The 26,615-nt window shown below is 35.2% G+C and overlaps 2 protein-coding genes across 11 annotated transcripts in view; one reads left to right on the top strand and one right to left on the bottom strand.

The window, feature by feature from the left end:
• Positions 1-26,615, bottom strand: part of LOC130054058 (uncharacterized) — a 1,204,346-nt gene that overhangs the window by 881,983 nt on the left and 295,748 nt on the right. The window lies entirely within an intron of this gene.
• The window catches only part of LOC125679162 (kinesin-like protein unc-104), a 76,982-nt gene continuing 50,588 nt past the window's right edge, over positions 222-26,615 (top strand). For 9 of the 10 annotated variants that reach the window (XM_048918134.2, XM_056162152.1, XM_056162154.1 and 6 more), the window contains exons 1-13: positions 230-397; positions 11,141-11,273; positions 17,891-17,994; positions 20,397-20,479; positions 20,881-21,060; positions 21,345-21,410; positions 21,865-22,043; positions 22,166-22,277; positions 22,455-22,598; positions 23,440-23,518; positions 23,608-23,686; positions 23,997-24,136; positions 24,659-24,833. In XM_048918134.2, coding sequence (XP_048774091.2) covers positions 17,895-17,994; positions 20,397-20,479; positions 20,881-21,060; positions 21,345-21,410; positions 21,865-22,043; positions 22,166-22,277; positions 22,455-22,598; positions 23,440-23,518; positions 23,608-23,686; positions 23,997-24,136; positions 24,659-24,833 — 1,337 coding nt within the window. In that variant the 5' untranslated portion in view covers positions 230-397; positions 11,141-11,273; positions 17,891-17,894. Of the gene's footprint in view, positions 398-11,140; positions 11,274-17,890; positions 17,995-20,396; positions 20,480-20,880; positions 21,061-21,344; positions 21,411-21,864; positions 22,044-22,165; positions 22,278-22,454; positions 22,599-23,439; positions 23,519-23,607; positions 23,687-23,996; positions 24,137-24,658; positions 24,834-26,615 lie in introns of all 10 variants that reach the window. The other variant, XM_056162149.1, reaches the window with a different exon arrangement.

Below are 26,615 nucleotides of genomic sequence, written 5' to 3' on the forward strand. Positions count from 1 at the left end.
CAGCTTTATTGAAATAAATTCACTAAAAGAAGGAATATCTCTGGTTTTTTGAGTGTTTTTTTTTTTTAAATCTTATTTTGCGATATATTATTTTTTCGTCTCAATTTTCAAAAGATTATCAATATATATTTTGGGGAAAAATCAGAACTTTTACCCCCCCCCCCCCCAAACTTTAAAATTATTCCTCGAGAATGTAATCCGGATATTTTAATTTCGGTTCTATATTTTATTACATACCCTTTGACCTTTGACATAAGAGTCTGAGGAGAAAGGAAAAATCTGATAAATTATGTTTATTTTGCGTTGATATTATGTCCTGCCATTACTGGTCGAGGGAGGAATTTATATCAGTAATATTGAGATATATATTCAAGTAAATAATCGATATTCTACAAAGGTAAGTGGTATGAACCGGTCACTAACCCAGTAGCTACATTATGACAGTAAAATCATGTGATAAGCGTTTGTTTACAGTTTACACCTTTATAGTGACAGCGCTGAAGCAGAATCAAAATGAACTGATGGTTATGTTGAATTATTATAGATGGTAGATTGAACTTGTTGTCCGGAGTCAAAGAAAAAGAGATGCTCTAGATCCAAAGGATTGAAAAGGGGGGGGGGGGGGTATTATCATGTTGGGGTGTCTGACAAAATTTGAGCTCATAATGGGTACAGTTTTACATAGCAATATCTTCCTCAACAAGGATGACTGTAAAATTGATCCAGATCTTAGAAAAGACTATGCTTGAATGCTTGAAACAGCCTTACTGGTCTCCATAAAGCTAAAATAAATATTTAAAACTCAAAAGAAAGACTATAATAAATCTTTTTTTTAAAGAAGTCATGTCCAAAACAATATCACATGATTTTTTTTCGATGCCTACAGTCATTTGGAGTACATTGCATCAACAGTGACACAATATATCTATTTACATCAGTTAAAATGCAGGTCAGTTAAAAATGTTTGTATTTAAAACCTTTTTCTTTCAGGACGGATATACTCCAACCTTTATAACACTAAGAGCTTTAAACTACGAAATGTTTTAATTTTATTTGATCTATACACCTTCTTCATTCTCTTATAATATATTAAAAATATCATTATACCCAAAGACAAGACTAGAGAACTAAAAATATTACAATCATTGAACCAGTCATATCATTTTCACTCCATACAAATGACAGGTCAATATTGTTTGACTCACTGATGATGCCTTATGTATAGAATGGTCAAGTCATAAATTTATCCATCAACAAGCAGACCTGGATCTTCTGGAATTGTAAATAGTCAAAGTCTCTGAGAATGCAAGGTTTTCAATTCATCCAAGTATGCACACCAACCATTCAACCCATGTAAAAACCTACTTCTATCATTTATGTGACACAGTGCATTCTACTAATACTAAGGAAATTTTCAAGGTATCATGGTGATGGTGTAATGACATGTATTGGTAACTGCATATTGTCCAATTATCCACTACTACATCCCATATATTTGGATTCTTTTGCAATATGACACCTCTGTCTGTGACCTGCAATATGGCACCTCTGTCTGTGACCTGCAATATGACACCTTTCTGTGACCTGCAATATGGCACCTCTGTCTGTGACCTGCAATATGACACCTTTCTGTGACCTGCAATATGGCACCTCTGTCTGTCACCTGCAATATGACACCTTTCTGTGACCTGCAATATGGCACCTCTGTCTGTGACCTGCAATATGACACCTTTCTGTGACCTACAATATGGCACCTCTGTCTGTGACCTGCAATATGACACCTTTCTGTGACCTGCAATATGGCACCTTCGACTGTGACCTGCAATATGGCACCTTCGACTGTGACCTGCAACATGGCACCTCCATTTATGAATTGCAACATTGAAGCTCTGTCTCATGTAAACACAGAACTTAACTCTGACCATTTAATTTAGGGATGGATGCTGCACTGGGCTCCACAATATACATCTGCATCTAAATTTAACTACCTACTGTGCATTCCGTTTCAAGATAGATGTTATGTATACGACTACAGCTGCCATTTGTGTATAGAAGATTATCATTAGGTTCCATTTACTTAAAACTGATACAGTGCTCCTTCGATATATTACCAACTTTTGTTCAAGATTAATTTGGGCAATAAAGCAGGGACAGCAATATAACAAATTCACCATTAATTCACTGATCAGTTAAAAGAAATTTGATTCTGCAAATCTGTTTGGGCTCCATTCTGTATAAACATTTATTAGTAGATCATCTTGAGTTTTATTCAGCAATAATTTGTAATTAACCTGACCATCTAGATACCTTGTCCAGACTGTCATACTTCACCACACTGCTTTCAAAGTACATTTGTGTCAGATCACGGATGGGTGTGAGGTAATAGGCATTATGATCCAGGATAAACCCTATAAAAGACTATTTGTTTGTGAAAATCAGTGGCCTATGTCATTATGCAAGGTTGACATTATAACGGGGGTGTTAACATGGGGATAAATCTGTTCTTTAGGATTTTCAGGCAATAAGCTGGGGTAGCTTATTGGGGGGGGGGGGGGGGGGGGGGGGCATATATCGAAGGAGCACTCTACTGTCAAAGGAAGTCACCCATCATATAAATTCAGTAAAAACTTATCATACATAGTGCAACTTGATATTTATGCTGATGTTTTATATACGGTGTGTGACTGCAGGTGTTGCCTAGTTCCATCCGTAAATTATCATGTGCCTCCAAAACATTATTTAGATTCAGATGACTAGACACTAGCCATTACCTTGACATCATTTGTTGTTGGTGTGATGCCCCAGTATGGACCCTGTTATTATAGTCAGTTCAGATCCAGATCCTTAGGGACTCTTGCAGGAATTAACAAATGTAGAATAAAGATTGATTGTGTAATTTGTAGAAAATGAGAAATGAATAATTCATCCAGAAATACAAGGACTTTGTCTTTAGTTTATGTGCCATTTTAAAAGTTAGCAACATAGCACATTATATATATATATATATACGTCATGAAAGTCCATGCAAATTAAGATCATAAATCTGGTACAAGTCATTACATGTACTTGAATTGTTATGGTATTAAAGTATGACAAACGTACATGGGACTTAGGTGATACAGTATGACATCACACTATTACTAGTCACATGCAAAGAGAGAACAATAGTAATTGTTGAGTATATGTCAATAGAAGCATTACGTATTGAATATTGTCCAGTCTTAGTGATTGAATGTGATTTTTTCCCTAATTAATGACTTGATGAGGGAATAGAAAACATGCAACAAGCTGGATCAAAGTCTGTTTACATATAACTTATTCTACTCAGTGATAGTTCACAGATATAAACAAGTTTTTTTGCCAGACAATTATATTTATATAGATTACATGTTGAATAATTATTCAGTGTAGATCTAACATATTTTTATTAGAAAGGAGCTGCATGACTTTTAAAGAAAAGGGAAAGTAACTTATACAGTAGTATATTATTAAATGTACCTGCTTGACCTTTTCACACACAATATGGTACTGCTTCTTAGTTTTGGTTAGCTGGTGTTCTTATACTATTTTTCTGTTTCTTTTTATCTGTCTCTCTTGGTCCTTGTCTCTTTATCTCTCTCTCTCTCTCTCTCTCTCTCTCTCTCTCTCTCTCTCTCTCTCTCTCTCTGGGTTTGTCTCTCTTGGTCCATGTTTTTATCTCTCTCAGTCCTTGTCTCTGTCTCTCTTTTGGTTGTTGTGTCTTTGTCTCTCGGTCCTTGTCTCTCTTTGTCTCTCTCTCTCTCTCTGTCCATGTTTGTGTCTTTCTCTCGGTCCTTGTCTCTCTTTGCCCCTCTCTCTTGGTCCTTGTCTCTGTCTCTCTCTCTGTCCTTGTCTCTCTGTCTCTCGATACTTCTCTCTCTCTCTCTCTCTCTCTCTCTGTTCTTGTCTCTCCTTGTCTCTCTTGGTCTTTCTCTCTTATTGTCTCTCTCTCTCATTCTTTCTCTCTTATTGTCTCTCTCTCTCGTTCCTTGTTTCTCTCTCTCTCTCTGTTCTTGTCTTTCTTTGTCTCTCTCTCTTGGTCCTTCTCTCTTATTGTCTCTCTCTTGGTCCTTGTCTCTCTTTGTCTCTCTCTCTTGGTCCTTCTCTCTTATTGTCTCTCTCTTGGTCCTTGTCTCTCTTTGTCTCTCTCTCTTGGTCCTTGTCTCTTTATCTCTCTCTTTCTTGGTCCTTGTCTCTTTATCTCTTTCTCTCTCAGTCCTTGTCTCTCTCTCTTGGTTCTTGTCTCTTTATCTCTCTCTCGGTCCTTGTCTCTTTATCTCTCTCTTGGTTCTTGTCTCTTTATCTCTCTCTCAGTCCTTGTCTCTCTATCTCTTGGTCCTTGTCTCTCTATCTCTTGGTCCTTGTTCTTTCTATCTCTTGGTCCTTGTCTCTCTATCTCTTGGTTGTTGTCTCTCTATCTCTTGGTCCTTGTCCTCTATATCTCTCTCTTGGTCCTTGTCTCTTTATCTCTCTATCTCTTGGTCCTTGTTCTCTCTATCTCTCTCTTGGTCCTTGTCTCTTTATCTCTCTCAGTCCTTGTCTCTCTATCTCTTGGTCCTTGTCTCTCTATCTCTTGGTCCTTGTCTCTCTATCTCTTGGTCATTGTCTCTCTATCTCTTGGTCCTTGTCTCTCTATCTCTTGGTCCTTGTCTCTATCTCTTGGTCCTTGTTCTCTCTATCTCTTGTTCCTTGTCTCTCTATCTCTCTCTTTGTCCTTGTCTCTCTATCTCTCTCTCTTTGTCCTTGTCTCTTTATCTCTCTATCTCTTGGTCCTTGTCTCTCTATCTCTTGGTCCTTGTTCTCTCTATCTCTTGGTTGTTGTCTCTCTATCTCTTGGTCCTTGTTCTCTCTATCTCTCTCTTGGTCCTTGTCTCTTTATCTCTCTATCTCTTGGACAGTCCTTGTCTCTCTACTTTCTTGGTCCTTGTCTCTCTTTGTGTCTGTGTCTGTATTTCTTTCTACTTGTCTCTGTCTCATACACAAATTATAATTAAAAGATTGACCCAACTAGGACTTATCTTTAACACTGGTACATAGCCATGAGCTGCTAAATATTTGGTTAATACGAGGAATTTTGAATATGTCAAGGGTGAAACTTGTTAAGTTTTCTTTTACTGAAATATTTAGGTATTGAATTTTCCAGTGATGTTAATTATCACTATGCCCCCCTCCCTCTGTGATATAGGAGTTATGCTCAGAGCTTCACATGATAGGTGTGATACCCATTCACTGTGGTTTATTCAGCTTACTGTGTTGTATTGATACTTATTATACCCCCCGCAACAAGTTGTGGGGGGGTATACTGGAATCGGGTTGTCCGTCTGTCTGTCCGTCCGTCCGTCTGTAGACGCAATGGTTTCCGGGCTCTAAAGCATTATCCTTTCCACCTACCGTCACCATATCATATATATGGACTACCCATGGGATGAAGATGTTCCCTATCGATTTTGGGGTCAAAAGGTCAAAGGTCAAGCACACTGGACATCGAAGTAGCAATATGGTTCGGTTTGTCATGCCATTTGCTTTTTACACTCAGAAAAGAGGTAGTTTATACCTATTACCAACACCCTTTGGGAGATTGGGGTAAGCGGGGGGTATTCTTAGTGAGCATTGCTCACAGTACCTCTTGTTTTAGGGAGATTCATATTTAGATGCCTTGGTACCAAGGCAAACGGTGATGCCAAAGATAATAGATGCCTTGGTACTGAGACAAGCGGTGATGCTAAAGATAATAGATGCCTTAGTACCGAGGCAAGCGGTGATGCTAACGATAATAGATGCCTTGACACCGAGGCAAGTGGTGATGCTAAAGATAATAGATGCCTTGGTACTGAGACAAGCAGTGATGCTAAAGATAATAGATGCCTTGGTACCGAGACAAGCAGTGATGCTAAAGATAATAGATGCCTTAGTACCGAGGCAAGCGGTGATGCTAAAGATAATAGATGCCTTGGTACCGAGGCAAGCGGTGATGCTAAGATAATGTATTTGATACTTTATTATCATACTGGACAGATGTCCTAATCTTAGCCTACTCCATATTGTGTATCAGCTCTGATTGCTCGTAATTTTAAATATGCAAATTTAATTACACATACAATATGATCATGCTTCTGAAACATATTGATAACTATACATTTTATTTCTCAAAGGCATTTATGCTGCATGTATATACATGCTGTAACAGTATTACTGCAACCAGCTAGAGGTTTTTCTTAATTCCATGTTTTTTTTATATTTCCCAAATTCATTTTTATCATTTCATTATAATATTTTTTAATACAACATGTAAGGAGCTTAGCAACTTTTATTGTGTGTCATCATGTATGTGTAATTTTCTGTTTTTATCTTTATTATATTTATTATATTTTTATGCCCCCCCCCCCCCCCCCCTTCAAAGAAAAGGGGCATCATATTGCTGTGCACCTGTCGGTCAGTTGGTAGATCACATGTTGTCCACTCAATATCTTGAAAACCATTAACTTGATCGCAATGATATTTCATATGTGGGTTGGTTATGGGTAGAAGAGGACCCCTATTGATTTTCAGGTCAAAAGTCAAGGGTCAATCCACTCTGAACATAGGAATATACTGTTTGCTCAATATCTTGAGAACTCTTTGCATGACAGATATCAAACTTGGTGCACTGGTACATCCTAAAGAGTAGATGATCCTTATAATTGAATTTGAGGTCACATGGTCAAGGGTGAAATTGGACATGGGAAGATACTGTCCGCTCAATATCTTGAGGTCCCTTTGCTTGACAGATATTAAACTTGGTACACTGGTACATCATAAGGAGTAGATGACCTTTATTAATTTTGGGATTACATGGTCAAGGGTCAAACTGGACATAGTAATCTATTGTCTCTTATATTTTTTAAAAATCATTTGCGTGATTGACACCAAACTTGGTACACTGGTACATCTTAAGGATTGGATGACCCCAATTGATTTTAGGTCACATGGTCAAATGCCCAGGTTCAATCCACTCTAGACATCAGGAAGATACCATCCGCTCAATATCTTGAATTGTTTTGGCACTACATATGTACTATCAATTAAATGATGCATGTGTACAACCCTTTTCAGTTTTGCGCCACATGGGACATATATGGTTTACAAACATTTCTTGTTACATTACATTCTTCTTTCATCACTATATAAAGTAACTTTTAACACTGTGTATACAGTCTACTCCACTTATATTGAACTCACCTATATTGAACTATCAGTTATATGGAAGTAAAAATAAATCCCCAGTAACATATGTAGAACAACATCAGTTATATTGAACTTTGGATATCATGAACAATTGAGGTCGGTCCTCTGAATATCAATATATCTGTAGTAAACTTTATAAGGTGCGCCAGGCTGTCAATGAAAGCTCTAACTTGTAGGAGTATAGAACTATGTGTTCGTTGAACTTGTCTCATTATGTGTCCATGTATTACAGGTAAAACATCATGCATGGTGAAATCGTGTACATTAATAAAACAATTATTAGCGTTATTGACTTCCAAGAACGCCCCCGTCAGTAAGGTTGTATTAAGAGACGTTAACATGGGCAGCAAAGATCAGATAATCATATGCTTATTTTTGTCGTCTTTTTGCATTGATCTAGGCCACCCCCACCAATTTACATTATTAGAAGAAATTCTCCTGTTTAGAGAAGTGCTGTCCAAATAGACCTTACCCCAACAATTAGTCCACTGTTGCATTTAATTTGGATCAATATATACTATGTTATTTTGTGATGCGGGTCTGATTCACCATTATTGATCTCTGTGAATCATAGTATATTACCCCTGGTACATATTTTTGGTGTGTATTTGATAACATTTGAACTGAAGACAACAGGCATATTGATTTAAGTGAGACATTTTTCAGCAGAAGACCAGTTGTTGCATGCTCTCAAGAACGATCGATGTGTTCAAGGTTTTTCTCATCTAAGATGCTGGCTAGGGATTGTTTGCTTCAGTTCTGTTGGGAAATTAGATTTTCAAACGAAGATTTGTTGTACGTGTTTGTCCACTGCTCTTTACGATGATTTTATGTTCAGTTTCTTCAGGGATTGACAATTGTGTCTTTTTCATATTGTCTTCATTATTGGCAAATCATTTTAAGTTACACCGCATTAAGCAACATCTTTAGTTTTGAGTAGATACTGAAGTTGGTGTTTTTATTGTTAATGCCAAAGAGATCAGATTAGGCCAAGGCAACTAAAGAGAGAATATGAAGTTTCTGTAAATCATCAGATTAGGGCAAGGCAACTAAAGAGGAGATATGAAGTTTCTGTAAATCCTCAGAGATCAGATTAGGCCAAGGCAACTAAAGAGAGAATATGAAGTTTCTGTAAATCCTCAGAGATCAGATTAGGCTAAGGCAACTAAAGAGAGAATATTGAAGTTTCTGTAAATCCTCAGAGATCAGATTAGGCCAAGGCAACTAAAGAGAGAATATGAAGTTGCTGCAAATCCTCAGAGATTAGATTAGGCCAAGGCAACTAAAGAGGGGATATGAAGTTTCTGTAAATCCTCAGAGATCAGATTAGGCCAAGGCAACTAAAGAGAGGATATGAAGTTAATTGTATCTGATTTATTTGAAATTTTCCATGTGAGACATTTGTCCAATTCAAGAAACATCTCGCACTGTAGAACTCCCCATCCACCCCACCCTGACCATGATAGAGTCATTATGAAAATAAGGGATTTAAAGATTTACCGAGAAAAATGCAACTGTTCAGGTGAGAGGGACAACACAAACAAGTCACTTTGTTGTTGGTTTGGAATATTATTCATCACAAAAAGTGCTTCTTGTCAGCTATATGTGAACAAAAGTATTGATAGTTGATTTACAGAATATTAACCTTAATATGTTAAAATTCAAGCATGCACTGATGAATAGTTCATTTGATTGGGCTCTATAATTATTTGTCTGTAGGGGTGTTATTATTCAGTGTTTATGGTTGTATGTATTATACATAGGTACTATATTTACATGCGTTTCCATGAGATTGACCTCTTCTTTAAAGCATCTGAGGATAACCCTAACGAATGCTGAACATTGGTTTCTCTTCCACAATATGCTTACGACGGTAACAAAAGTTGGCACAAACAAATATTTATCAGCTTTGAAGAACCTGGCAGTGTGTACTATCTTTCAGGTCCATTTGAAATGTAATTAAGTTGGACATGTATTTGATCACGCCTCTGTCTCTATCTGCATGTCTGCTGCCTTCCATGGATGTTATATACATGTATAGTATGACAGGTACTTGTCATTCAGAGACCTTATCTACCTGTGTGTAGATACTATGTATAATTACAAGTCGCTCTGCATTTCATGCACATGTACTGTAGAGGTACATTTTTCTGCATTACTGTAATGTCCACGGTCTTTAAAATCTGATGACTTTAGTAGCAGTAGACTACAAGATCAATTCTGAATCTCTATAATTTAATTTATCCAAAGGTTTTATGCACAAGTAGAGGTGTTGAATAAATATTGTATATTTATATTTTACATGTATGTGAAGAAGACCTATACATTAAATGTAGGTAGGGTTTTTTTTGTGTGTTGTCGGCTGTCAGTCGTTCATGATTGTGTAATTAACACCAACAGTCCTGGGCAGTGCATGGAATCTAGCTACTTCTGTATAAATCCATGTAATGAAAAGAATCACAATATAAACAATCACATTGTATACTGAGGTGAGAAATGAAGTTAGCAGTAAATGAGCTAATTATAAATAGAGGTAAAATTCCCGTTACTATATTTAATGGTATGTTGAAGTTGAAATTGGTATGATGAAATGATAGGAAATATATCTATACATGTGTATATTTCACACAAATTCAGAAATGTAACCTGCAGGCTCAAAACATAACCTGTAAACTTATGACCCCTCAGACAAAAACATATCTACAGTATATACCATTTCTGACATTTGTGTTTGTGCATGTCTGTATGTATCTATGAACACATAAATACTGCAGCATGAATATCATTCTTCTTTTTTTTTAAAACAAAAGATAGGTTTGCTGATAAAAATTTGTGGAGCATTTTATGCCTGTTAATAGTTGTAGATGTAGCAGACAGTAGATAGGGAACTTATACTGCCTTGTTAGTGTGTTCAGTAGCTCGGTACAATGGAGTGTTTACAAAAGTACCTATTACAAATTATTAGCAACATTTAAGAGAATGATTTCCTTAACAGGGTGACCGCCTCTTGTTACACAGAATTTGGGTAACTTGATAGAGGTTTACAGCCTATGAATGTTCTTGTTAAATATATATTGAAATTATATTGTGAAACTTTAATATTCTAAGAATTCAACAAGGGGATTGAAATAATATGGCAAACTTATAAGTATTGAAAGAAAATGTTCTACTGCAGTTAATATTTTTTGAATATAAAGACTTTTGGAAGTGGCAGTAGGAACCTAGATGGTATTTTCATGTGTACCATGACTCATATAATAGTGGAAAAAATTATTTGGTAAATTAAAATTTCAAAGTTAAAATTTTAATACCATTATTGCTGTAACAAACTTACTATGCAAATGATGTTTGTTTGAATAGGAGGTTATGCAACAACCTAAAAAATTTCAGGAGAAAACGAACCAATGCCTAAGCATGAACAAGCACATGCTACTCTCTGTGGTATGAACTTTTGTTTACTTCATCACATCCCATAAATGGTATTGCATTTGATTTACTAGAATTCCCTTTAATGTGTAATCCCTTAAACACAGCAGAGGGATACTAACAGTTTCTGCTGCTAGACGTCTGCATTAAATACCACTACTACAAAGTTCCTCTGACAGAAAATCATTAGGGCTTCCAACTTCCCAAAGATCAATAAACCATTCCAAGCGCAAGAGTGATTCAAATGTGGCAGGAAATTCAAGCTTGGAGCTGAAGCAGCCTTATTATAATATGATAACACATGACGTTATTTTGTATTAACATTTTATTAAACCGGAATTGTAACATTCTGTCGTAAGTCACAGGAATTTGGGAAAACTTTTAAAAAGAAATTGACTAAGAAAAGGGATGTTAGCTGTAGATTTTGACTTTTGTATTCATCCTTTGTGAGACAGTGCTTTTTTTCTTTCAGAAGGAAACATTTGAAAATGGATTAAGTGATTAGTAGAACTTGAACAGAATGGACACAAATTTTACAGACTAGCAGACGGAGACGTTTCTGAATTTGGTAAAAATCCTGAGTCGGGAAACAAAAGCCATAAAAGGTATGATACCCTGGGGATTGTGAGCTGTTTTCTTAATCAATTACTTCATTGATTAGATCACTCTGGGAGTTGATGACCTTTAAGTCATGTCTGTAATAATTATGTTGATTGAAACCTCATAATACATGTTACGTAGCAGAATTCAGCATATTTTTGTTTTTATTCATCAGTAGTCTTTTGGTTTAGTGTAGAACTTTTACGTATGGGAATATTATTGTACATTTAATTGTTTGAAAAACAGAGACGATTGTCAATATTGGAAATTCAGTCCTACATGATGTCAGGGAAATGTTTTCGCATAGACCTGCGGACTCCATGTTCATTATTGATTTATTTCTCCTATTGGATGTAAGGTGAAGCAATAAAGACATGAAGAAGCAATCAATATTAATAATTTAGAGATTGAAAGGGATAGAAGGAAGTCTATATTCAAATTATTTATCATTTCTATTCATAACATATACATGTAAATATTGTATGGTTCTAAATTTGGTATATACACATATTTTCAGTATTCTGTACAGTATATATTTTCATCGACGGAAGCTTAAAATCTTAATTTCAAAAAATAATACCTGATTTGATGTGAAATACATTAATAAATAAGTCATTTTTTGAAAGGATTTTGTGGGAGTGGTATGGTAGAGCTCTAGGCAATCAAGATAGGGTAGACAGTCCAGATATAGATACAATGTTATTGGTTTTTTTAGACCAGATACTATAAATCAAGAAAATTTGGCACATATATAATTATGTATTTGAACACAAATGTAAGTGCCAAGACAATTGGGGGAAATTGATATTTGATAATGCACAGGTGATTTGTTATAAAATACATTTGTCAATCTTAGATTTTGGTAAAAAAAAAAAAAAAAGATAAAAAATAAAACAAGAAAATTGGAGCCGTTTCTGCTAGACTCTGAAAAAACCCCACACAACTGAGAAGAAGCTGAATGTTCAGTATTTAAGTTTTTGTGACAATTTCCAGTCTGAGTAAAATCAAACCTGCCACGCACAATCTGATTAAAATCATACCTCTCACTTCGCGTGATATACGGACAGTTGCTGCGACTGTCCGTATATCAAGCGAAGTGAGAGGTTTGATTTTAATCAGATTGTGACAATTAAAATTTTTCTCTGGTATTTATATACATGGAAAACTTTTATATCGATGACGTGTAAATATGGTGGAATAAATGATTGTACTAGTCATTTTTTTAAAACAATGTATTTGTGAATAAATCACCATACTTTATTACGTTTTGACCTTGAGGCACATTAGGGAGCAAGCTTTTTAGGTGTCAATGAGGAGTATACAAATAATCAAAATGCATTAAATTAGTTGATCTGTGTTTATTTTACAATATTTAAACCATAACAATACCTGTACATTTACAAATTGCCATCATTAAACAACAATGGAAATCTGCAGTCATCATTCTATGAAATGCACCAACAAATATGTTTTTGAAGGATTTCAATATTTGGGTGATGTTTTTCCTTTGAATTTTCAAGTAAAGATTTGTGAATAATGCAAAAATAAAAGTTGTTGCAAAATTCAATAAATTCTTTTGGGTGCATGTCCTTAAGGTCTTATCTGAAAGACTAGGGCTGAAACCATACACCCCTACACGATGCGATATGTATTGCAATACTTATGCCACGATTCAATACTTTCAATACGATACTATTTACAAAAGAAACCAATAACATTGAAAAAAAATTTAATTGCCAAGATTCACAATCATAATTTTAAAAGCAAATTGTTTCCAAACCGACAAACGTTAAGATGACAAAGTTCATTATTTTCGTCAGACTTAAGGCAAACAACAGTCTGAACGTTATTCGACGCTATTTTTTCTCTCATGCAGGTAAAAATAATAAGAAAAGGCTGAGCCTGATGTATTTTACTGAATTGTTGTAATAAATGTATTGAACCAAAATTCGAAGCAACGAATCGAACATTGAAATCGAGCATTTATATTGAACAATTTCGATATATCGGTGAATCATTTCAACCCTATGAAAGACCTGTGACTTTCACTTCTAATACTATATGTGCTTCATTAATTAGGAACAGTTACTACTTATGCTAATTTGGCCCCCTAAAATAATGGTTTTCCTTTAAAAAATGTAAAGAAATGTTAAGATGATATTTGAAAAATGTTGTGTCTTCTAATGTGACATCATAAACGCACAATGCCACATGTACATCTTCTCCTGGATTCTTGATCTTTTGATGAAGATATGCACATTTTTGTACCATTTTTTTCCTGCAAAGATAGAGTGCATTGGAAAACAGTGTTCTCCAATATGCTCAATGATTTTAGGAAATCAATCAATAACAAGCACTAGGTGAAAACGGAGTGGTAAACAATAAAAGCTATATTTTTGACACAAAAGAATTATATACTGTAACAGGAAGGGAGAAAATGCAAAAGACCAGACCGGGATTCGAACCCAGGCCCCCCTGAATCTCTAGTCAGGTGCTCTACCAACTGAGCTATCTGGTCACTGGCAATCGAATACGGCTGACCCTTACATATACAATTTTACCATTTATCAGCCATAAAAATTCAAATGTTTTCTAACTTATAAGACTGGCTCTGAAACTTAGATATACATGTATATGTGTGTATGACAGACCAAAAAAATTTTTCATAATTATGATGTCATCAACATGTAACTGTTTAACAAACTTTCTAGAAATATCACCATCATTCTGGTCTGCATCTTCACAAGCCAAGGGATTTCAGTCCACTCCACTCAGGGGACGGGAGTGGACCCAAAACTTTGGCTTGCAAAGAATCAAGATTGTGCCAGATATTGCTACAATTAAAAACGCTGAGCAAAGATTTATGTTTTTCACTTTTGTTACATGATTTTAGCTAATGCAGATCAGTATTTCGATTTCAAATGCACTTATTGCTATTTGTATACTCAGCAGCAGCTCTATGGAAGAAAAAAAATAAAATTTTGCAATGGAAGTCATGCACTGGGTAACATGGATTCCAGAGACATTTATTCAAAAATGGAGGAAGCCATATAATTTATTAATGAAGTTAGTCTTTAATCTCAGATGATCAAACAAGCATGGTGCAAGGCTGCTGATCTATAGATAATTTAATGACATTCGAATTATATGTTTTGTGTATACAGACATGAAAAGGAATTGCCTTCGTTCATTTCACTCGGTAAGGTGTAAAACCTTTTTTTAGCCTATAGGTTTCCATCTTTGATCAGTTTGTCAAAGATGTCCAACTCTTTAATCATCAATATACTGTTTGTTTCAACATATAAATCACAAATCGTTTTTTTAACTTTGTAATTTTAAGCAAATCTTTGTTAAAAATGAGTATAGGAAAACTGGCATTGATCTCAAATTAACATGAAAAAGACAAAGGAGTTTATAGTGCAGATGTATGCTTATTAATGTTCAAATTATGTAAAATTACTCAATTCTCATTGGCAGGGAAACGCTAAAGCATAATGTTACTATTAAAAAAAGATTTCCCCTCCAGGGGGGCATTATAAAACATTATAGGATTGACACATTTTGTTCATTGAGGTATAAAAAAAAGGTGAATTGCAAACTTTATGAGAACCAATGGCATTCATAAAATGTTTGTGATTTATTTAGCGGTCAAACAGGTTTGATCGTTGGTTTCCAGATAGCTTAGTTGGTAGAGCACCCGATTAAAGATTCAGGGGGCCTGGGTTCGAATCCAGGTATGCTCTGTTGCATTTTCTCCCTTCCTGTTACATTTGGCACAGTAGACCAGCCCCTGGAACTGACAGGTGAAAATGCCTGCCAAGGGATAAAGATCTTGGTTTATGTCTTCGAGGTATAAAGACATTTAAGGAGGGGGGAATATTCTAAATAGTCAAGACAGTCTTTGGCCAGTTAGCTCAGTTGGTAGAACACCTGACTAGAGATTCAGGGGGTCTGGGTTCGAATCCTGATCTGGTCCATTGAATGCATTTTCTCCCTTGATGTTACAATTTATTTTGTTCATACCTTGATGAACAAATTAATTTGTAGCATCAATGTCAATGCTGGCATACTTCATTTTCTATATCTTAATTAATAGATGATAATAAATGGCCTAGGTAATTATTTCTTCAAAATATTATCATATTATAGCACTGGACCTTTTATAATGGTATGTTAAGAAGATTGACTGTTGTTGCAATGGTCAAACACCCTCTACTCCTATAAAAAATATATAGAAAAACTAGATTCATTCCATGATGACAGGTGATGCATGAAATTTATACATTGATTGTTACTTGTAGTTTTCAGTGTGGTGAAATTGGACATAGTTTGAAATAGTGCATGTGAAATATACACATAAAACAAAAAACTTAGAATGAAGACTGGTTGAGGCATGTGCTTCATACTGAGAGGGGAGTGAAGTCAAATTGTTGTTGTTTAAATTATTGTAATGGAATAAATGCACTAATTACTCTTCAAACAGGGAGGGACATGTGAGAAATACAACCCTCCACATTGACAACATCAGTTTGGAAATTTCCTTACAATACTTCAACCAACCAACCCTCCCCTAGTGTAAGCTTGAAAGCCCAAATTTTCTGATATGGACTGCAAGCACAAGAGGCTAGATTCATTTGGCATTTTGTTCTGGCAGTATTGTTTAGCATATGATTACTACCTGATATATGAATGTTCTGGTCTTTAATGAAATTTTAATTTTTCAGCGTAGGTAGCATGGCTTATATTGATTTGTGTGGGTATCCTTACCTCATTAATTTATGTATTTCTCAGTCATCATGCAGAAACAACTTTTTCCTCAAATGACTTTAGTTCTGTTTCCACACAATAAACAGGTCAATTTAAATGACTCTCCTTAGTTGTGTTTCCACACAATAAACAGGTCAATTTAAATGTGTTTCCACACAATAATCAAGTCAATTTAAATGACCCTCCTTAGTTCTGTTTCCACACAATAAACGGGTCAATTTCTTTATTCTTGTATATTTTAAGAAATCAAGGAAAAGATTCTAGTATAAAAACCATATACACTGTAACAGTTATAGCGAGCGAAGCTCGCGTCGCGACGAGCTCACTCCAATGATTACGCAATTGAGTCACGTGGTTTGCTCTTCATCAACTGAAAAATGATGGGGACTACCCATAATGCCTACGGAAAAATGTCGCCGTCACTGCGGTATACTTCATTGACAACCCCATAGATAAAACAAATAAATAGTTTGGGAAGTACTACAAATGGTTTTAAATTCCAAACAAGCTTTCCCATACCTTCGTACGTTTTGTTGTGGATAATTGATTAGTCTCGTTCAACCAGACACTCGGCTGTCTCCGTAAATCTCCGACGAGCAGAGATATTCACGGATGTTTACGGAAAAAGCAGAGTGTCTGGTTGCACGAGACTAATAATTGATTGGTTTGAAAGAAAAGAAAATATTGCAGCTAATGATGACGTCACAATGCACTGTTTACATCAACCGCGTTATATTTCCCGTGTTAAATGAAATGCCTAAAGTCGTGTTGTAAGATGTCATGGGTCTTCGCTCGTCTCAACGGTCACACCGTATACATATTAATGAATATGTTGAAACAAACTCAGCTTAAGCACAATTTAAAAGAATCAACTGACAGATTTGATTGAGAAGCTTATATAAGCCATTAGCAGGATTGATAGATCTCTATACTTTAGAACAATTCATAAAGTAGTCAAAAAACATTTTGTTGAAAAAAATGAACACAGAGATTAAGCAGGTCTAAATTAAAAACTGTTTACATCAAATAGAATTATGTAAATTTAAGGTCTCAACCACGTTTCTCCATTTTTTTAAAAATTATTTTTTTGTCTCCTCAATATGAGGAGTTCTTGTATGATTTCTGAAATAGGTTTAAATTTCATATTGTAGTAACATTACTTTACTTCATATATGGCTTTGTGGGCTCAGTGTAATGTAATGTGGGTTTTGGATTTAATTTCTAATTGTCTGATGATTTTTTAACCCTTCTTTGCTACAAGAACTTAGTGATATCTATACCATGTATGTACAGCCTCGTGTAATACAGTAGAGTTGACTCTACATTTTTACTTGCCACAACCAGGAACTATCAAAATGTGCTCACTCTAAAACTGACCTGCAGTTAATATATTTCAAGATTTTTTTGTAAAAACAAGATAGGATACAAGTGTATGAATTGTACTTGAAATGTCAAGAAAAATTATGTATTATTGAGAAATGTCGCGTGTGTCCTTAACTTTGATAGCCCTCTTATAACAGAGTGATCAGAGCATTGTTTTCACAAAGTTTGTCTAAAATCTTAATTAATTTCCAATCCATTCTCCACGTCTTTGACTCTATTCGACTCAGCATTACAACGACATGCTGTGGTTTAGGGGAACAGTTAGAAGGTCAAGCACAAACGTTTTCCAACATGAAGCAGATTAAGCAATAATTTGGTCCTGATTACTCACATTATTGTTGCTGCCCTCAAGCACAGTCAATGATGGTAATACACCCTACATTCATTTGCTAGTACATCATTAGTGAACTATATTCTATCTTTGTAAATTGGAGATGAGACCCCATTCCTTTAATTTTCCGAATATTTTCAGCACCATGTCATCAGTAAAGGTAGCAGTGAGGGTCCGGCCCTTCAATTCCCGGGAAATGAACCTCAAGTCAGAGCTCATCATTAATATGAAGGACAAGACAACTGGTAAGTCAAGGTCAAGTCAGCTCAGCTATAGCAAATATAGGGATACAGGATCAGCTCTAGCATTTACAAAGATTCAAGACCAGCTGTAGCACTGACAGAAATTCAGACACCAGTAACTATTATTTATTTCATATCAGCTGTAGCACTGACAGAAATTCAGATATTTATAACTTATTTATTTCATATCAGTTGCAGCACTGACAGAAATTCAGACACCAGTAACTGTTATTTATTTCATATCAGCTGTAGCACTGACAGAAAGTCAGATACTTGTAACTTTTATTTATTTCATGTCAGCTGTAGTAGCACTGACAGAAATTCAGATACTTATAACTGTTATTTATTTTATATTAGCTGTAGCACTGACAGAAATTCAGATACTTATAACTGTTATTTCATATCAGCTGTAGCACTGACAGAAATTCAGATACTTATAACTGTTATTTATTTTATATTAGCTGTAGCATACCAGTAACTGTTATTTATATTCATCATCCCACCTCTTGTATATCCAGGGGCCCATGTTTGCCCTACTCTTAATTTTGTTTTCCTTACAGAAGTTATTAGATTGATCACTGTTTGTTATCTTCCCCTTTTCATTCATGTTAGCTATACCACAAATCTGGAAATTTTTGTTTTGCAAAATTCAGTCAAATTCCTATAGATTACTTTTTGTATAATTAAATTTTGCAAATTGATTCTGCCACTAAAAAACAACATAGGAGATTTCATCTACAAGAAAAATATTTCTACAAATTTTATAGGCCAGTAAAATTGTCAAAATATTATCTATAGCAAAAATAACCATATTTACAGTAGCACTGACAGGGATTTGGGTACTTGTAAATTAATGTTATTTATACATGTATCTATATCTGTTATAACACTGACAGAGATTTGGTTACTTGTAAATGTTATTTATATATGTATATAAATCTGTTATAACACTGATAGGGATTTGGGTACTTGTAAATGTTATTTATACATGTATATTAATCTGCTGTAACATTGACAGAGATTCAAGTATTCATGTTATCTGTTGCACTGATAAAGATTCAGACAATATAACCAAGAAAATTTTGCGCAAATATATCTTAATTAGTGCAAAAAAGTCCTTCAGAGCTTTTGGTAAATTTCAAAGAAATACACCAGTAGATTTCTTTTTAAAAATGTTTAGGAAAATTCTTTTCTTGCATTGTACAGTGAATGAAAAAAAAAATTTCAGCTGTGAAATTCCAAAAAAAATTTCTCTATGTGTTCTGGTGGATGAATATAATATACTTCTGTAGATCTCAGATTGTCCATCCTAAATCCTGCCTATATATGTACTTATTGTTGTCTGTGCTATTCTGTTATACACAACTCTGTTTTGTTACTAGTGAGTTCAACTAATAGGAAGTAATATATCTAAGTTAAAAAAAAAACAATGAAAGAAGTGCTTCAGCTGATTCAAATTAATTGAAATATTCTTTTATATTTTGTTGTTTTAATATTCACAGATCTGCAAGTATTTCCTCATATAATGTTTCATATGTCAAAAAATGTGTAGTATTGTTAAGTTCTATTGTATATATATGTGAGTTTTTGTCCCACACAGGATGAAAAGAGAAAATAAAAGTCTATTGTTCATACAGAAATATTTATAATGCATGGCTCATTTTACAGTAATATGAAGCTTTGACACTGTTAAAAATGAATAATGGATATAGAATTCATTTTAGTTATCTGGGTTAGAAGTCTTGTATAATGGGTATTTTCTGCATCTGTCCATTTTTTGCAAAATTTTGTGAATGGGAAGAATCTGCAAAAATTTACAGTCACTATATATATATATATATATATATATATATATATAAAGTCAAAAAATAAAATCCAATGCTCAAACTTTTATATATAGCGCTTTCGCCCTGCGGGCTCGTCAGTAGATTTTTAAACAATGTAAACAAGTTCCATTATGACGTCATCCTTGTGACGTTATGTGGGCAACGTTAAACATAATACAGTCATGATTGTGACGTCATAACATTATACAATGTTAATGTTAGGCACTTTTAAAAATACAGACATATTTTAAACAGTTCCGTCTATAAGTTTTAAGCGACTCTAAATTCCTGTACATTAAAGGAGACATTCTATGTAAAATGTCTCCTTTAATGTACAGGAATTTAGAGGCACTTAAAACTTATAGACGGAACTGTTTAAAATATGTCTGTATTTTTAAAAGTGCCTAACGTTAACATTGTATAATTATATAACCATAGAAAATAGAAACGCAGAATGATTAACTATCTTTAAGGGATCAAATTGCAAAAATTTTCCACCCGCAGAAAATATCTGTTATTTAATTGGTAGTAGATACATGTAGCTGATGTATGCTATTTTTCTCAATTAATATTTTTCAGTCATAACCAATCCCAAAGCGGGTCCAAAGGATGTGAAAAATCGCAGCTTTAATTTCGACTACTCCTACTGGTCACACACAACAGTAAGACTACACATCTTAAGAATGTCTATAATTATCATTGATTTTACCATACTTGTATCAAATGACATCATATTGCTTTCTCTCTCTCTCTTTCACCACCCCTCTCTGTCTATCTCCACCAGTCTTTCTCTCCCCACTCCTCTTTTTTCTATCTCTCTCTTGCTTTAATGTATGTATATGTATGTGTATGCATTTGTACACTTATTTGTGACATGGATCTCAATAGATTTGTCACACAAAAAAAAAAAGAAAAAAGAATGTCTGCACTGTCACAATTTGACCAAGTGCCTTAAAATGCTCAGTTGATTGTATGTTAATTAAGCTAATGTAAATCACTGCATGAAACAAACTGGTATTTAAAATGATCAGTATATCTGATTATGTGTCACCTGTCTCAACAGCCAGAGGATCCAAACTTTGCCACCCAGAGGCAGGTGTATGAGGACATTGGGGTGGAGATGTTGGACCACACATTTGAGGGGTACAACATGTGCATCTTTGCCTATGGACAGACAGGGTCAGGCAAAAGCTACACAATGATGGGCAAGAGTGAGCCGGGACAGCTGGGAATCATCCCTCAGGTCAGCATGGCGGTGCTAATGTACTAGTAGTTAAAGATTTATAACAGAATTGATTAGAATTCACTTTTCATACTTCATGGAATGGTAGATACATAAAAATTTCATTGAGCAGATCAGTTTATTGGTGAATTGTGTTGTGATAAGAAAGGCTAACACTCACTTTGATATATTGTCACAATAACTTGTACAGAATGTAATTTGATTCTTTTACTTATAGCTTTTTGTAAATTTGAAAATGTTGATGGACCTGCACACAAAATTGATTTTGTCCTAATATATTTCAGCTTTGTGAGGATTTGTTTGAAAGAATAAAAGCAGCCAAGTGTGATGATGTACAGTTTTCTGTGGAAGTAAGCCAGATTTTAGATTTCAGTTGTATTGATCAGGCTTTTTTAAAGTAGTGAATTGAACTGCCCCCTCTAAATTCAGTTAAGATGAAATCTAGGTCATACAATGTCAGAAATAAAGGTACACCGATCGTTGTTGTAGTGTTTTCATAAGATAGAGTGCACATTCAAATATGTTTTATCTTGGAGAACTCTAGATTTTTGTAGATTTGAATTCTTGTCAAAATAAGGACCAAATTTCTTGGTATAATGAAATAAAGATACACTGTTGTTTGATGTATGTGTACATAGTAAAGGCTGGTCCTTGTTCTAGTAGCAGAATGTTGTCATTAAACAGAGCGCACATTTGAATTATGTTTTATCTAAGAGAACTTTAGATTTATGTAAATTTGAATTCCTGTCAAAATAAAGGCCAGATTTCATTGTATCCTTTTTTACGGTGTAATTTTGTGTGTAGGTGAGTTACATGGAAATCTATTGTGAGAGAGTGAGAGACCTTCTGAATCCAGGAAATAGCAAAGCTTTACGGGTGAGAGAGCACCCCTTATTGGGCCCCTACGTAGAGGATTTATCAAAGCTGGCTGTGCAGTCTTATGATGACATAAATATCCTCATAGATGAAGGAAACAAAGCAAGGTAGATTCAGTTTTCACAACATATTTCATAGAATTCAAAATATTAAAGCTATCGCAGTGTTTATTGTGCTGCTATTGTGTCAAAGGGGCATAACTCTTACATGGCCCAATTTTTGTTTATAGAACTGTAGCTGCGACAAACATGAATGAAACCAGTAGTAGATCCCATGCAGTATTCACCATAATCTTCACGCAGAGACGGAGAGACGATGCTACCAACATGGTGGGAGAGAAAGTGGGTGAACATTTTTATTGTCACCAGCAAAGTACACTGTCCTGGGAGACATTCTCAGGCCATTTAATTTACTGATGATTGATAAACTTTTAAATGAATTTATTTGAAAAGATGTGACATGTCAATCCAGTGGAACTTCTGAATACTCAGACAGCATCTTTTTCTATGTTTTCACAGGTTAGTAAAGTGAGTTTAGTAGATTTAGCAGGAAGTGAGCGAGCAGACTCAACTGGAGCCAAAGGCACTCGACTCAAGGAAGGAGCTAATATTAACAAGTCCCTGACTACCCTTGGCAAAGTCATCTCAGCACTCGCAGAATTGGCAAGTTTCTAAATTTGTAACAAGATATTTAGATCTGTTTGAATAGTAAGTCGTTACATGAGTATATCAGATTATGATACAGTTAATTTATTAAAACATTTATACTCACCTGGATTATCATCAAGGAAAATATAATTGTAATTGAAAGGAAACATTACTTTTTATCTGTGTTAGTTAAAGAGAGGCGTGAGTTCATTTCGTGCCTTTATGTGCAGAGTTCATTGGACCTCAAAGTAAGTGGCTGTTGTTGTGGAAATTCATGTGAATCTACAAGAACTTTGTGTTGTATGAGTTCGCATAGCTATGAACAGTTAGGGTTTTAAGTTTGGCACCTTTCAAAAGAGGGCACTGCTTGTAGAAATTTGAGGGACATTGTTAGTAGTGATAAGAGACAAGGGAGAAAACCTAGCACACGGAGTACCTGTAATGACATGTATTTACGGAATACTGTAATTATAACCCATAGAAGGAGAATAAGAAATTGCTTTACCCATTGTAATGTATAGATTGCATGCATGTGTTATGTCAACATATACTGCAGGAACATTAGATTTTGTGGGGCTCAATTTTCGTAGATTTATTGGGTACCTCCATCCCATGAATTTCAAACTACAGTGAGATACACAATTAATTTATATATTGTTTCAATGTATAGAAACCATATAATATTACATCCCAACGAAAGCTGAAGTCTCAACAATCCACAAAAATTGGCCCTCATGAATTTATATTATTCCACAGTACATGTGAGAGTAAGGCATTTTGTTGGCTTGATTTGACTAAAATTATTTTCGGTATATTAACTTGTAGTGCATTTGTTTTAAAGTTGAAATCATTACAGACTAACAAGAAGAAAAAGAAGGCTGATTTCATTCCTTACAGAGATTCTGTGTTGACTTGGCTACTCAGGGAAAACTTAGGTATTATTACGAAGTCTTTAAAATATTTGAAATGAGATTTGATTCTAGGGATAAGATTTGTATGTTGATATTTCATGCTTGCTTTATAGGAGGGAATTCCAAAACTTTCATGATAGCTGCTTTGTCACCGGCAGATGTTAACTATGATGAAACTCTGAGCACACTAAGGTAATTATCATCTTTTATACTAATTACTATATGAATATTCAGATCTGCAGTAGTGGGCATTATCAGGGCTGCTAGATCGTAGCTGTTAGCTTAGCTGCTAGATGTCTAGGTCTGATGAATTAACGCTCGTTATCCTTGCATAGGGCTAGCCTAAGTGTTTGTTCAACTTCTGAGCACTATCTAGCACTGCGTGGCTGCTATGATCTTGAACCCAGCCTAGATTGTGATTTTAGGACTTGAAGACAGATCATGAAATGTCATGATTAAAGTTGTGTTGTTGATGACTGGCATTCGGTCTTATGTTATGTAGGTATGCAGATAGAGCTAAACAGATTATGTGTAAAGCTGTGGTTAATGAAGACCCTAATGCCAAACTGATCCGAGAACTCAAGGAGGAAGTGGCCAAACTTAGAGAAATCTTAGTGACTGAGGGCATCCAGATTGGAGAAGGTAGGAGTTTATTTTTTAGCTCACCTGAGCAGAAGACTCAAATGAGCTTTTCTGATCAAAATTTATCTCTTGTAAGTGTTGTTGCAACCATAAACTTGTTCTAAGTTTTATGTAATCTTTTGAACCACTCTATCAATTTCAACCAAACTTTGCACAGAGCATCTTTAAGTAAAGAGAATTCGAGTTTGTTCAGTGAATAATTATGCTGCTTTCCAAGGGGAGATAATTGGAAAAAATATTGAAAGTTTAAAAACAAGAGGCCCATGGGCCACATTGCTCACCTGAGTCAACTTTGCCCATATTTAAATATTTTTCCTAAATATTCGCATGTAAAACTTTGATCCCTATTGTGGCCCCAACCTACTCCTGGGGGCCTTGATTTTTACAAACTTCAATCTGCACTTTGTCAGGAAGCTGCCATGTGAATTTGAACTTTTCTTGTCCAGTGGTTCTTGAGAAGATTTTCAAAGATTTCTTCATTATACTTTCAGACTCATAATTTTTTTTTTTCATTTTCTTTAGGACTTCAGGGACTTCCTGATCCAAAAGTAATGACAAGATCCAGGAAAGATTCTTTGACAATGGACGATGGAGAAAATGCCATCGATCGACTTCAAATGTCAGAAAAGCTGATAGCTGAGCTCAATGAATCTTGGGAAGAGAAACTTCGTAAAACAGAGGCCATCAGAAAAGAAAGGTAATGCTTTATTCTTAAAATGAAATATTGTAGTTTTTCATTTGCCTCTTAAGAGTTATGGAAATTCCTGTTTGTTTATACATATTACGGAAGTCTTATCAGTTAAAACAATTTGATGATACTTAATACTATTTAGTTATTACTAGCTTGTTACTTATGTCTGCATAAATGTATCGAGTTTAAGCTAACATTAGAGATCTGTGTCAGAGAAGGGATGCGAACATTAGAGATCTGTGTCATGATGAGAAGGGATGCTAACATTAGAGATCTATGTCATGATGAGAGGGGATGCTAACATTAGAGATCTATGTCATGATGAGAAGGGATGCTAACATTTGAGATCTGTGTCATGATGAGAGGGGATGCTAACATTAGAGATCTATGTCATGATGGGAAAGGATGCTAACATTAGAGATCTATGTCATGATGAGAAGGGATGCTAACATTAGAGATCTATGTCATGATGAGAAGGGATGCTAACATTAGAGATCTATGTCAGAGAAGGAATGCTAACACTAGAGATCTATGTCATGATGAGAAGGGATGCTAACATTAGAGATCTATGTCATGATGAGAAGGGATGCTAACATTAGAGATCTATGTCATGATGAGAAGGGTTGCTAACATTAGAGATCTGTGTCATGATGGGAAGGGTTGCTAACATTAGAGATCTATGTCATGATGAGAAGGGATGCTAACATTAGAGATCTATGTCAGAGAAGGAATGCTAACATTAGAGATCTATGTCAGAGAAGTAATACTAACATTAGAGATCTATGTCATGATGAGAAGGGATGCTAACATTAGAGATCTATGTCAGAGAAGGAATGCTAACATTAGAGATCTATGTCATGATGAGAAGGGATGCTAACATTAGAGATCTATGTCATGATGAGAAGGGATGCTAACATTAGAGATCTATGTCATGATGGGAAGGGATGCTAACATTAGAGATCTGTGTCATGATGAGAAGGGATGCTAACATTAGAGATCTGTGTCATGATGAGAAGGGATGCTAACATTAGAGATCTATGTCATGATGAGAAGGGATGCTAACATTAGAGATCTATGTCATGATGAGAAGGGATGCTAACATTTGAGATCTGTGTCATGATGAGAAGGGATGCTAACATTAGAGATCTATGTCATGATGGGAAGGGATGCTAACATTAGAGATCTATGTCATGATGAGAAGGGATGCTAACATTAGAGATCTGTGTCATGATGAGAAGGGATGCTAACATTAGAGATCTATGTCATGATGAGAAGGGTTGCTAACATTAGAGATCTGTGTCATGATGAGAAGGGATGCTAACATTAGAGATCTATGTCATGATGAGAAGGGATGCTAACATTAGAGATCTATGTCATGATGGGAAGGGATGCTAACATTAGAGATCTGTGTCATGATGAGAAGGGATGCTAACATTAGAGATCTGTGTCATGATGAGAAGGGATGCTAACATTAGAGATCTATGTCAGAGAAGTAATGCTAACATTAGAGATCTATGTCAGAGAAGGATGCTAACATTAGAGATCTATATCAGAGAAGGAATGCTAACGTTAGAGATCTATGTCATGATGGGAAGGGATGCTAACATTAGAGATCTATGTCATGATGAGAAGGGATGCTAACATTAGAGATCTGTGTCATGATGAGAAGGGATGCTAACATTAGAGATCTGTGTCATGATGAGAAGGGATGCTAACATTAGAGATCTGTGTCATGATGAGAAGGGATGCTAACATTAGAGATCTATGTCATGATGAGAAGGGATGCTA

Source organism: Ostrea edulis, chromosome 1 (assembly GCF_947568905.1).
Source record: "Ostrea edulis chromosome 1, xbOstEdul1.1, whole genome shotgun sequence".
Lineage (NCBI taxonomy): Eukaryota > Metazoa > Mollusca > Bivalvia > Ostreida > Ostreidae > Ostrea > Ostrea edulis.